Source organism: Musa acuminata, chromosome BXJ3-3 (assembly GCF_036884655.1).
Source record: "Musa acuminata AAA Group cultivar baxijiao chromosome BXJ3-3, Cavendish_Baxijiao_AAA, whole genome shotgun sequence".
Classification (NCBI taxonomy): domain Eukaryota; kingdom Viridiplantae; phylum Streptophyta; class Magnoliopsida; order Zingiberales; family Musaceae; genus Musa; species Musa acuminata.
In genome coordinates, this window is record NC_088351.1 from 34,565,385 (window position 1) to 34,579,496 (window position 14,112).

A 14,112-nucleotide genomic window follows, 5' to 3' on the forward strand; every position below is an offset into this window, starting at 1 on the left:
TCCTAACATATATAAAATTTGAGGACACAAAAATATTAAATTCTTATTCACATCTATAAAATCTATATAATTTATAATCATTTAGCTCATCACTCCATAACTCCATCAAATATAAGATAAACTGAAAATTAATTAAAAATCACCTATAAACCCACAAGAGTAATAATTACTACAATCATAAAATTAATTATTTACCATTAGTTCGTATTAATATAAAACTTTGTCCTTATCATTTTAAAGTTCGGTTTTACGGGACACTTTAGATTCTATCTAACTTAGGTGCAAGACTATATTTTTATCATAGTTTAACAATTTTTTGTGCTATGTATTCCCTCAATCCGTGTTAATACTTCTATAGGTATAATAGTATGAGTATGATTTCATACTAAAACGGAGAATATATGGTCGTTATAGAAACTATTATCTTGTGGAGGGGATATGTACTTTTAAAATTTCATATTTAATTTTTTTTTGACGATCTCATTTTTGACAATATAATATGATCAATCTTATTCATTAACAAATATGATATAATTAATATGACCAAATATTTTTAAAATATTATTATATTTGAAAGAGAGAAAAACATGTTTATCGAGAAAAAATTCATTTCGATGATAAAAAAATATATTTATATCTCATATCTCTTTTTATTGACATTGTATTCCTACAAAATCTCTCCTATATTTAAGTCTATTTTGGTTTGTTAATTGCAGACAGAAAAATGCCCATTACCAATTTCAAAACTTAAGCTTAGTTCAATGGGTTCATAATGAAGGCAAACACTAATATTACATGTCTAATATGTGATTGGTCGAAAATAATATCTGTATCAATCTAAACATAAGAATTCAGATGACTAACCTAAGAAAAATATAAATATTGAGATTACTGACTACGAAGAACGTGCGAGGTAATACACATAATATGAACATAATTAAATTGACATCAGTCTCATTTCGAATCTGTAAAAATAATAGCATGATATACTATGAATATTAAACATTTATGACCCTACATGACCTTGCTCAATCACAAAACGATTCAGTGGTCCAAGGTGGTGATATCAGAGCGCAGTGGGTGGTGTGATTGGGAGGACAGTAGAAAAGTAGAGTTTACAGTGGCTCATGATTTTGATAAGGGCAGTCACAGCTGCATCCTTTTCAGATGCAGGCTTCTGCAGCCATAAAGTTCTGTCACGAGTCAGTATGCAGACACCTCCTTTTCATGCTTTGTCTTTTTTCTGAAAGGACTTCATTAATTTGATCAAAAGATAAATGCATAATCCAATGATTAATCTTTGTTTTACATTATAAATGATATTAATTGTTGTCAAGATTTATCCCACATCTTCCTCACCATAGTCAACCCCTATATATATTGCAAAGCGTTGTCTTCAGGATTACTGCGTCTTTACCTGCACACAAAGCCAAGACCTTAGGATAGTGTCACGTCAGAATCCAGGGTGAGGGACCTGAGATCCCATTGGGGCCATCTCCATCGTCTATTGTCCGACGGATGGTCCTTCGCCATGGTCCTCGGTACTCTGTTTCCACCTCCGTCCCACGCCGAGGCCTCTTTTTTATGTCCTCTCTCTGCTCAGTTCACTGTATCAGCAGATGCACACCAGAGAGAGAGAGAGAGAGAGGGGGCAGGGGACAAGGCGATGTCCTCGCGAGAGCAGCCGCTGCAGAGATTGGCCCGTCAAGCCACGCCCACATAAATGCCGTGTTGGAGGGGATTATTCGCAGCTCGGAGGCGTTTCCCCAATCCGACATCTTTGATTCCTATCTTTCATGTAAACACTTCAAATAAATACAAAGCACTTAATCGAACGCTTAGTCTTCGACTTCTAGACGTCACGTGCGAAACGCGTGTACATAAAAAGGGCAAAATCGTACTTTAAATATCAAAATCCCGAAACTACTAATTTAAATATTTAAATAACATTAATAGTTTTCGGAAACTTATAAGAATATCATGATTTCTACGTAGTTGGTTCTCGTATCTAAATTCGTAGCGGAAGTCGTGCTGCACGGAGTCTGTTTCGTGTCTGTCTGATGCGGGTTTGCGAAGCGCTGCCAAAAAGAAAGGGAAAGAAAAGAATTAACAAAAATGGCGTTTCACTATGCCGTTTCTGTTTGGCGTTTCCTGAGTGACCTCAGCAGAGCTTTAGATAGAACCCCGTCCGCTGCTGCTCCTCGCACTGGGGAATCCACAGCAACGGTGATTTCGAATTCCGAAGACAGCAGTCGGCGGAAGAAGAATAAGAGCGTTAACGGAGTTGATTTCTGCGCCACCTACTCCTCTTCTCTCCTAAAGCCCTCGTAGGTCAGTCGCTTCCCCTCTTCCGGCCACTCCATTTCTTCTCTCGCTCGCCTCCCCTGGCTTCCGTTCTTCATAACGGTATCATCTTTGCAGGGCTTCTCCGCCGTGGCATTGCCCTTTCCTGAGTCTGCAGGCCCGACGCCTCTCTTAGATTCCTTCGTTTCTGGAACCGGCGCACCCAATGCCAAAAATTTTCGGGTTCTCCCGCCGCCGGACGAAACTAGGGAGGTAATCCTCGACGCATCTCAACATTTCTGGAGCTCGTCGGCTCAAGAACCCTAATTATGGACCCTCTGATCGAATTAGATGCGTTTTCTAGAAGAACTTTCTTGAAATAATCAAACCAATTTTCCTAATTTGAATCTAGGCGATAGTTTGCGTAGCTTACTAATCTTTTAGAGGATATTTATGTCAATTAGAGTTAAGATGAGGAAGAAAGCGACCTTTATCGTCCGATCGGTTCTCTCTTTTCGCCATCCTCACCTCTCGCCTCTACCTCCTCGTCTCTCCACCACCTTTCACTTTCCACCCATCCTCTCCCTCTCGCATATTTTGGCATCTTCTATTCGTCTCTCTTCCGTTGATAATCTCCTCTTCCTTGTTCACTATTGTTCCTAAGGCCATCTTCTCATTGCTACTTATTTTATCATTTTATTAACGTGGTTTTACTTCAGGTCCATTTGGTTCGTCGTTTGAAGTAAATACTTGTAACAACGAGTCGATTTTTGTATGATTGTACTATATAGATGTTGTCCGTATACAATGAAGATTTGTGGGTGGGACCTTGATTCCTTTGGTTGCTTCTTGATGGGAGTTCAAGTTTTAAGTGTTCGGATAGACAAAAATCCAAGCCTGATAAATATTTACCTTTTGTGGCGTTCGCAATTTTATGGAGCTTTGTTGTGTAGGTTGAAGGTACATCTCGCTGACCCTGTGCAGGGGACTAGGAGTCCCATCCGACCATCCAAGCGGCACAGCCAGTCCAACGTAAGCCTTTGCTGGTGATCCATATGGGTTCTAGCTAGGTAATTGAAATTGAGATGTTGCGTTATCTGCAGGAAGAGAATGAGGTGCTGCCATCATCAAGTGGTCGTTCTGATGACCATAATTGCCATTGCTCTTCCCGCACATTTGATCTGCACAAGTGCAGTGTGGATAGTTCAGAGAACTGGAAAGTGTTGCCAACCTATGGGAACAAACCCACTCCTCGTTTCCATGTAATTGGTAGTCCAGACTTGCTAACTTATTGTCGATACATGCTTCACCCTAGGTCATGTTCATAAAGTGGAAAGGAATAATATCTTTTGTTTTGGTGTATAGCATGCAGCAGCAATTGTTGGAAGCAAAATGGTGGTTGTTGGTGGTGACTCCAGCCACGGTGTATTGGATGACACTCTGGTAAATGACTCTAATATGATATTGCAACTTTTGACTCTGCAATATACTGTCTTTCTTGTATTGAACACTTTCATTTAGATCCCAAATGGCTTTCTTATTATATTATGTTTTGTGAGTAAGATGTCTAGTATGAATAACCTAAAAGGGTCACAGAACTTCTACTTTTGTTGATTTAACCATTTTTTTTGTGCTTCAGATACTTAGTTTAGACACACTTACTTGGGCCACTGCCACCTCTAATGTTTACTCATCTCCTGGTGGGGTTTCGTTGAAAATCCCTGCATGCAGAGGTCACGCCCTGGTACAATTTTAGTATTCCAACTTTACAAGCCTTTATATTGCTTTATATTACAACCATTTTTGGTGATGATTTCTGTTGCTTCTCATAGGACTTCTTATGCATTACAATACGGATTTCATGTGGCAGTGATTTGTATGTAGCAAGTTCGTTTATTAGGTACCTATTATTAAAACAACTTACATTAGGCACTCATATTTTTTTGGATCCTAAATTTGTAGCAAGATTTTTCAATTAGGTTCACTGTCTTTAGTTTTTATTTGTTAGATCGTGCATTGAATTTAGGATTTGCATTTACATGATATTGCATGTAACCCTGAGTTACCTTGAATTGTGATATATTCTGACCAAGGATGAGTATTAACACATTATTATCATTATGCCATTTGATGGTGCTACTTTTGGAGACAGAAATTGATTTCACCTGCTTATCATGAACCCATTACCAGATGCTACCGATCCAACCCTTTTAGGCCTACAGAGTTCTGCACATTCAAGGAATCAACTAGGATTTGGTTCAACTTTCCTGAATCATTTACGCTAGTTTGCGATAATCAACAATTTCACTTGCAAATACTTCTTCACTCTGGCACTACATCTGTTATGCAAATGAACATCAATTTTTGATAAGATTAAGCAGCTGAGTCAAGTTATTCTTCGTCATGTGTGTATGCAGCTTTGCAATCTTTTAGAATTTGGTACACCTATCTCTTTTGTTGTTCTTTTTCATTTCTATATCGTTCATAATGTACCTTCTACAGTTATGTGGCTTTATTGGGTTCTTGACATTGTTACATGATGGAATCAGTGTGCTAACTGACAGAAGATTCTTTTATGCTTCTCCGGTGCTTCACATTTCAACTTGTTGCCTTAGTGACTAATAATTTGGTTGCATCTACATCTATACTTAAGGGCATGGTTTCCTATACTTATTTAGTTATTTAGTTATTTGGTTACATGCTTACATCTACATCTATAATTTTTTAGTTATTTTGTAGTTCTTATATGTGTTCACTTTGACTATTTAAGTTTACTACATATAAGCCTTTAAGGGTTAATTGAACATGGGAGGAGGTTTGATTGAGCTAAGAATTTATTCTTAAACTTAGGCTAACTACTGTTTAGTATTCTTGAATCACAGTTATTGTTCGAACAAAGCTTTAAAATAATTCTGAAGCCAAGCTTGTTCATGCTTTAGCATGCCTTATTTGTTACACAAACAAATATGAAATGAGCCAATTTATAGCTGAAAACAAGCTTTTTATTTGTTGCACATCTAATAATCTGTCAGTAAAATAACAACTATGATGCTAATCCTGACTCTCAGTTCTTCTCATGGCTTTTACTGGCCTTACTTCTGGCATTTTTACTCCACCTAGTTTCTTGGTATTAAATTTTAGCCTTAGGAACAATAGGTAGTAAGAATTAGGCCCTAGTTTCCTATTTCAGGTGAAGTCTTCTAAGTATCAGCAGGTCCCACTCCATAATACCTGAATCCAAATTGGGATCAACTAGAATTGACTCAGAACCACGATGATTTCGACAAAACCCAACAAACAGAGTGGGAAGATATAAAAGAGAACAATGAGGGAGGATGGAAAAAGGTCTATCTAACGTGATAATGGATGACTCTGCCAACAGATGTCATGTCAACTATTTTAGCATATGATTGGCCTAGGGATGTAGGAGGTATGGGAGACTGACAATGTTGGAGGAATTTTATCTCTTTAAACATTGTAAGGTTACTTAAATGTCGAGGGCAATTCCCTTAGGAGTTATTGAGACTTGGGTAAGAATTTTCTTGAAGAATCTATTGGCATTATTTATTGTGAATACATGTTCTTTAATTAACTTATAGGCTTATTGACTAGTCAGAGCCAACAAGCATGCTTTAAGTTGTTTAAAATTTCTTTATTCTTTACTTAATTTCACATGCCATTTTATTGGTTCTGTATGTTATCCTTTATCTGTATCAAGATTCAATATACCCATCAATCAGGCTGATGACCAATCAACTCATGGACCAACTCTTTTCAAACGGTCTAGTCTGGTTCGTTCTTTTGTTTCTACTTAGGGTTAAACAACATTGTGATTCCATTCTTGCCTCTCTCTCAGTCTCTGTTGTGATGCCTGCCTCCCTCATGCCACTTGCAACCTGCCCACAACCTTTTCCATTTGCTTGCTCGCTGGCAGCTTTTGTTGACTCATCCGCCCTATTCTTTTCTTTCATAAGTTAGGAATTTGGTTTGTTTTGGCTTTTATTTTATCTTCTAGTGATTACTTTCATCATTTTTTCATTTTTATTATATATTTACTTATTTCTGGTGGTTTCTCCAATCTGGATCATCTGATCCCAATTCGTTTATAAGTAGCTGATCCCAGTCCTTGATGATCTTTCAAGTCTGGATTATCACTGAAAAGGGTGGATGTGAGTGGCTGTGACGAGTGTGATGATGATGCATAAATTGGTAGAGCCCCATAATACCTTCATCCCTGATATAGAAACATGCCAAAGAGAGGGAAGACCTGGTCTCTCTCTTTCCTGGAATCATGTCCCTTGTTGATGCTGTCAAACTCTATTATTACCCTTTGCATTCCACTTGTCTCAACTGCACCATTATTTCTGCAATCATCACTTTTCAAGTTCTCGTTGTCATCCTCCCTTTTAAAGTTTGTTAACTTCAAGTTGATGAACCCTTTGTCATTGCTGCCATGCCAGCTCACTTGACCCAGACACCCCTCCAGTTGTTGCATGAACCACTTTGTTCTCTTGTACACAGATCAATTGCTCTCCAGCATCCTCACCGCATCTCTCTGAGCTACCCTCCATTTATGCACTGACTGCTGTCACCTTCAAGGTTGTTGCTTTCCTTTATGGCAGTTGAATCAACTTGGCCATCAAGTTTCATGAACTTCAAGTATTTGATCTACATAACTTCCTATGTGGGGATTTTCCCCTTATTTATTCTTTAAACACATCAAAACTAGTACATTTTTTATTTAGGTTACAAATTACAAACCTATATAAATGGCATAACAACATCCCTGCTGTTTTTAATTTCTTCCATCCTTTTCCAGACATTCCAAGTTAAACTTAAATTTTATAGTGGCAGATAACTTATCTTTTTGTGTATAATATTACCTGTTGAACTATGTTTTATCGGTTGCATACTTGTGATAGCTAACGATGTTTATCGGTCTGTGACTAAGTGATCTTTGTGCAAACTATGCTTCCTACTGCTGTAACTGATAATAATAATCCAATCAATGTAATAATATCTTTGTATCAATTATGGAGCAATGCTAATTTTCTTATGAGGATAAAAAAATTGAGGAAGCTTCTGCACTTTTCGCTCATGTAGGTCTCATGGGGAAAATCTGCTCTCCTTGTTGGGGGGAAAACTGAACCTCCGAGTGACAAGTTGTCGGGTTGTTGTTTCTTTTTATTTTGATTTCTTGATTATAATAACATAATACATTTTTACTGCACCTCAAGTTAAGCAGATAATTAGTATTTTGTATTCAATTTCTTTCAGTGTGGTCTTTCAATGTAGAAACAGAGTGCTGGTCGCACATAGAGGCAAAGGGAAACATTCCGGTAATTTATACATGAACATTTCATCTGATTCAGTTGGATTGCGTTCTCCTTTTAAACTTCATATGCTTGCTGTTTTCTTTACTTTTTTAATTCAAGAGCATGCCCTTTATGCCTACAATTACTATCTGCCTCTGTGGAGAAGGATTATCAAATCCTATTATTTAATTATATCATCATATGTCTCTCCACAAGTAAATATTATTTATTCAAACAAAATGTTCAAAATATTCTACTTTCTATCTTGTTCTTTATCTTATCTGGATAGTGGTTCTAGTAGGCCGTCATGGGTAATGCATGAAGCATGATTTTCTGTTGCATGGTGTAAAATTGCATGAATATAACTTCTTGTAGGATTTCAGGTTGCTCGTAGTGGCCATACCGTACTCAGAGCAGGCACTGTCTTAATCCTTTTTGGAGGCGAGGATGTGAAAGGAAGAAAACTAAACGATCTTTTTATGTTTGATTTAAAGTCTTTATCTTGGCTTCCTTTACATTATAAGTAAGTATAATTTCTCTTCATGTTTCTCTTTCCATTTGGAAAGTTCTTGATATAGGATCAAACATGGTTACAAAATAACATGATATTAAAGTTAGAATTTGATAGGCATCAGCAAGAAATTGGTCCTTGTTTTCTAAGGAGTTTATTTGCTTAAAATTTATGCTACCCCAACTTAAACTCTAGAAAATTATGTTTCTCTTTAAGATTACATAGAATTTGCTGACATGTTTCCCTTTAAGATCACATGGGCTGTGTGCCTGTTGATGCATCTGGGTGCTGACAATACACAGTTGCAGGGGGACAGGACCTTCTGCAAGATCAAATCATGTAGCTGCCCTTCATGAGGATAAGTTGCTCTTTGTATTTGGAGGACAATCAAAGTCTAGGATTCTCAATGATCTCTATTCTCTAGATTTTGAAACAGTATGTCTGGTTTATTTTTAGCCTTGTCAATGCTTATTTGAAAAATTTTCATGTGAATGATAGTAGCTTAGTTGGATATTACCTACCAATGTGCTTTCTACTGGTCAGATGATATGGTCAAGAATAAAGGTCCGTGGTCATCACCCTTCACCTCGAGCAGGTTCTTGTGGTGCTCTATGTGGAACTAAATGGTATATCACAGGGGGTGGAAGCAAGAGAAAAAGTATGCATCTTCTACTGCATAGAGTATGCTTTGGTGGATTCACCATTTAATTGCGGATTGCTGATTGACATACCATATTTATGTTTTTGCTAAGATATAATAGCCACTATAAACAATCTCTATATCTTGCTTGATTACTAGTTTCTTTCTTTACTTAAGTCAAGACTATCAAGGATAATTTGTCATTCACAGGTTATAATTGTAATCATATTGTTTGTTCTTTTGAGGAAGTATTATTGCAAAATTTAATATTTGATTGGCTCTACCATTTTATGGCATTATATGCTCCTAGTGATCTCCATGGGTATGCCAAGCAAGAATCGAGTTGATTCTCACAGGAGACTCTATCCTTATCAAAATTCTGAATTTTCTTAGTTGAATAGAGAAAGCGGCCTCTATTGGCATTTGTTCCAATTTTTATTTTTTAATGGACTCTTAGAGTCAACAGTTTTTGCTAGATATTTCATCTTCCTTCTAACTTATCAAGTTCTGTTTTCAGGACATGCTGAAACCCTGGTCTTTGATGTTCTAAAATTAGAGTGGTCCGCATCTGTTGTGTCGCCCACTGTTTCTATTACCACCAATAGAGTAAGTTGCATTAGTGTTAATCTCATTGCCTTTGCTATGGACATGTGGGGTTGCATGCTGTCATGTTATTTTCACAATTATGAGCTGTATAATAAGTTCTTTGCCATTGGCGGAAGTTAATTACTTGAACCTATTGAACTGATCATATTTCCTGACCCCTTCGAAAATGTACAACTGATGCTACTCAATGACAGTAGTTTTGACATTCAAGTCATTTACAATGAGATCATTTTATACTTGAACATAATGACTTGAAATAGCATTTTTGTTTGTCTAATCTCAAGAATATCGGGTACCATATTATAAAATGTTGTTTGAGGTAGGTGGAACTTGAATAATTGGTGGGTGATTTTGAGCTTATGTCAAGCAAAATTCTCTGAAGGTGAATCTAACACAATGAGTTTTAATCTGGTTTATTGTGACAGTTTTATTTAAATTGGTTTTCACTGAATATATCACTGGAACTGTAAAGTAATTTATATGTCCTTTCCCATCACCAGGTCAGAATGGACAGTCATACTTGTTATATATTCTAGATGTCACATGAAAGGAGGTGGCCAAAGATGCTCAAGATTGTTGACAAGATTGGTCAAGGGTGAAATTAATGCGTTTTTTTGTTGCTATTACGACATGTAAACAAGATAAATCAGATCTGACATTCTGACTATCTAGTGATTAGACTTACGAGTCCACAAGAATTCTTTGTTTGTTATATGACTTGAAGAGGGTCAATGAAGGAGTTGTGGCCTCATCTTATGACATTGATCAAAGAGAGTGCTGTAAGAGAGATCAAAGTAAAAAAATCCACCCTTCCTAGATTTTTAAAGGAAATGACACATAAAATGAGAACACTAGATTTCCTACCATGGATTCATGAATCCAGTGGTGCCCTCTTCTTTGCCCTCCTGTCTTGTCTTGTTTCTTCTCTTCTTTTCTCTGTAACCAACAATTGTCATTGCCGCTGCCTTCCTCTTTCTCTTCCTTCCCTCCTCCCTCTTCCATCCCTCTTCTCTCCTTGCATTACTGCCTTCACTTCCCTGATTTTGTTCTAATGGTTACCTTTATATCTAATTTTATTTTCATAATTCTGTAAAGTTAATGTCTTGCTCCTCTCAGGGGAGTGCATAACTTCTTAGGCAATAAGGGACCTGGGTGCCTTATAACACTGGTTGCTTTTGACAACATTACAATTTAGCAAACTTTGTTTAAACCCAGGTGTTCAATTAGGATCTTTGGAAAAAGGAAGTCAGCTAAGTTTTCTTTTTTGGGAGAGTTCTGTTAGTCCTGTCTTGCCTGTGTGGATGAAATGAGCCTGGACCTTGTGTCCACTTAGTCCTTTTGGTTCACAACAGGTGGACTTTATTCAACACCACACAACCTCAGTTTGGTGCCATCGAGCTACTTTACCCAAATTTGTGTTCATCATCTTGGTATGCATGTAGTAAGTATTAGATATCAGATGTTGTGGAGGCACATCCTATGGTTTATCATAAAACCATCAACTGGTTGTGAACATCATTTTCTAAAATAATAGGCACTAGAACTTTTTTGGTTGGCAAATTGCAAAAATGTGTGAGAAGTAGCTAATATTTTCATGAAGTGTTTGCATTTAGCAAAGTTAAATCTGTGATACTTGCCACTGGTGTAAGAAAAACTTGTGATAACTGTTGCCATGCAGGGCTTTAGCTTGCTTCCTGTTCATCACAAAGACAAATCATTTCTCTTAGCTTTTGGAGGATACAAGAAAGAGTCATCAAATCAGGTTTGAATTAAACAATCATGGTTAATATGTGTGATCTACTCATTTGTGTTCTCTTTTTGTATATTTGTATATATATTTATATCAATCTGGGTTACAGGTTGAAATATTATTCTTGGTTACTAATAAATGCTCTATGAGCTGGCGATCTGCCCCAGAAACAGAATTATTACCATATGAAGAATGTGCTGCGAATATCAGGGAGCTTGGTGCCCACCTAAAGGCAGTTTCTTCCCCAGCTTCTGTCAATCCTGTTGCTAGGCACAGTCTAGCATCTGCACTAGAGCAGCAAATATCTGGTAGAAAATCCATTTCTGATGATCCTTCAGTATCCACTCTTTGCAAGCAATGTCATCAAGATCAAGATTATGGTTTAGCTGCTAAATCCCAAAAACCTCTGGAGGATGAAAAATATGAAACTGATGACCAGTTAGTGCTTCATAATACTTCATCACAGGTGAATACAAAGAACACAAATACATTGTTCTGTGTACACATTAGTTGCATTTTGCCTTTCTCATGATTGCGCTTGAAGGTAACTGTTTTCCCTCTTCTCGTGGGAGAAAAGTGCTTTCCCATATCATCTAGTATTAAGAGAGTCTTCCAGATGAGTCCTAACCAATTTAGCTGGTTATTTTTGGGAAGCACTTCAGGCAACCAATGCGCTGGTCAATCGGCTTCTCCAAAAATGTTCCCATGTTGGGCTTGTATGTTGATTGTGGAGTTTACCAAAGTGCAAATCTCTAGTAAATCAGCCTTACATTTTCTCCTAGTGGCCACTGCAGAGTGTTTTAAGGGTTCTCAGTTGTGATATAATCATACTCATGAAGGTAACAAAAATCAGAGTTTGGTTGTGAGATAACTGAAACACAAGTAAATTAGATGGTATATTTGGGATTCAACCCTAAGTCCTTGTACAAGTGGATAAAAAGATCTCTTTCTGCAACTTGAAAGTTAAACCACTACAATAGGCAGAAGTTATTATACAGCTGATTCTCCTTCTCTGGTAGTTATTTGGAGCCTTTATTCCTTTGATTGCAAATGATGCTGTCCGTAGGACTACTTTAAATTTCATTTAGTATGAGTTAGAATCCAAATAAGTAATACTTGAATCTAGCAGATTTTGTTATGCATGTTTGTATTTGTCACACATAAGATTTACATAACTAGTATCATTTGGATGAGTTAAAAATTAGTTACTACTGAAGTTACAATTCGTTTTACTTATGACATTTAATTTAGAAGCAAGAGTAGCTTCGATTCCAAGAAAGCAACAGTATATGATTGCTGTTTAAGAGCTGTTTTTTTACTCATGCAAAGGCCTAAAAACCATTGGAGGTTTATACTAGCCTATTATAATACAAAGACAATTTTCTGGCTATTTGGATCGCTTGTACAAGTGATATCTTTTTCCTGTATTCCTGATGCTCTTTCTTTTGCAGTGTTTTTGTTTTTTTACATTCAGTATATTGCATCATAAAGCAATATGCTTCTGGACTCTCCACTTTGAACATATTTTGAAATTTGCATTTATTTAGTATACTCTCTTTCTCATGAATGAGAATGAGAATCTAATTCTCCTCTTCGATTTGATTTTGGCAAAGCTTTTTTTTGTACATTTGGCAGAGGAGCAAAAGGCAAGAAGCTGAAATAAAGATGGACATTGCTGGAATTTTAGCTAGCACAGAAGAAATGCATGCTGAATCAGAAGGTTCAAATGTGGACCGTGTTCTACCTATTGAGACAGATGGAAGATCAGTTTTGACAAATCCTTCCAACATATATCAACTATATGAAACTAAAATAGCAAGCTTGACTAGGAAGAATGTCCTGCTCGAAGAACAGTTGAAAGCTGCTTTGACATGCCGAGAGGCTGCTGAGAAGAACTTATCTTCTGCCGTCAAGAGTAAGCAAGAGGTAGAGACAAAACTAGCTGACACTGTCAAGGAAGTTGAGCTGCTGAAGGAGAAGCTGGCTGGTGTAGAGCTAGCTCAAGAAGAGGCTAATAGTCTCTCAAATATTGTCCATTCCCACAACGTGAGGCTTGAGCATGATGTAGCATTTTTAAAAGCCATCCTGGATGACACACAAAAGGCAAGACAAATTTTATTCGTGCAGTTTGTGCCCAATTCTTCATGCCTTCAAAGATTATGCTGGACCAAATATCTCTTTTGTCTGCAGGAGCTATACTCAACGCGTGGAGTTTTAGCCGGCGAAAGGGCAAGAGCATTTCAACTTCAGGTAAAACTATGGATTCGATCGGACTTTACTGGTTCGTCATAAACCTCCATGCTGACCCGAATCATTCAACATTATTTTGCAGGTGGAGGTGTTTCATCTCAAGCAAAGATTGCAGTCCTTGGAGAACAGGGCCCCAACACCCAGGAAACCTATCCAAATGTAGGGTAGATGTTCTCAATTGTTTCAGAGTGTGAAACCATTTGTGGTATTTTGGTTAGCCATATATTTTGCAGTTGCAATGATGTTCTCAAGCAAAGAATGCAGTCCTTCGAGAACAGGGCCCCCACGTCCACAGAACCTATCCAAATGTAGGGTATGATGTCGTCGTTCGTTTCTGAGTGCAAAATCATTTGTGGTATTTTGGATAGCCATTTATTTTGCAGTTCCTAAGATTATGTTTTTGTATATACAGAGAACTCGTAATAACCCCTTGGGTACACTAAGCTTAATTATGACAGTGCAGTGTAATATCTTGCTGGTTTGACAAACCATTAATCATGTCATTGGGTTATCAAATTTCGAGTGTTTATCAGGTTGGTTGGAATCAGACAAGTCCTGATAGATATTAGATCTATGCCTGAATTTATAGTATCTGTAGGATTCTAAAATTCAGATTGTGGGTTTAAGACCTGTTACAAGTATTATGATGCTTCAAACTTTGTATCCAATTATTAAGGTGATTAAAGTTTTGAGCTTGAGTATAATGGTAGTGTGGTGGGTGACTTAAATTTTAGATGAGTAAGGCTGTGTGTGCATT

At 37.2% G+C, this 14,112-nt stretch overlaps 1 protein-coding gene across 2 annotated transcripts; it reads left to right on the plus strand.

Moving 5' to 3' along the window:
• Positions 1–2,192: 2,192 nt before the first annotated feature.
• On the plus strand, positions 2,193–13,812 carry LOC135632906 (acyl-CoA-binding domain-containing protein 4-like). 2 transcript variants are annotated; one of them, XM_065141765.1, is made up of 17 exons: positions 2,193–2,331; positions 2,422–2,556; positions 3,237–3,315; positions 3,387–3,545; positions 3,649–3,726; positions 3,923–4,027; positions 7,387–7,453; positions 7,561–7,622; positions 7,982–8,121; positions 8,418–8,544; positions 8,653–8,767; positions 9,267–9,355; positions 11,034–11,117; positions 11,215–11,571; positions 12,741–13,208; positions 13,296–13,355; positions 13,438–13,812. In XM_065141765.1, the coding sequence occupies exons 2-17, from the start codon at positions 2,510–2,512 to the stop codon at positions 13,516–13,518; spliced, it is 2,118 nt and encodes a 705-aa protein (XP_064997837.1). In that variant the 5' UTR covers positions 2,193–2,331; positions 2,422–2,509; the 3' UTR covers positions 13,519–13,812. The 2 variants fall into 2 exon arrangements, with proteins under 2 accessions (XP_064997837.1, XP_064997838.1); XM_065141766.1 differs by lacking the exons at positions 2,193–2,331; positions 2,422–2,556; positions 3,237–3,315 and having other exon boundaries at positions 3,479–3,552.
• The last annotated feature ends 300 nt before the right edge of the window (positions 13,813–14,112 follow it).

Excerpts from the sequence above, each read along its gene's own strand:
- LOC135632906 (XM_065141765.1), top strand. The coding sequence starts at position 2,510 with ATGCCAAAAATTTTCGGGTTCTCCCGCCGCCGGACGAAACTAGGGAG. Across the intron at positions 11,572-12,740 it reads TTCATAATACTTCATCACAG|AGGAGCAAAAGGCAAGAAGC; the intron begins GTGAATACAAAG and ends TACATTTGGCAG. Across the intron at positions 13,356-13,437 it reads CAAGAGCATTTCAACTTCAG|GTGGAGGTGTTTCATCTCAA; the intron begins GTAAAACTATGG and ends ATTATTTTGCAG.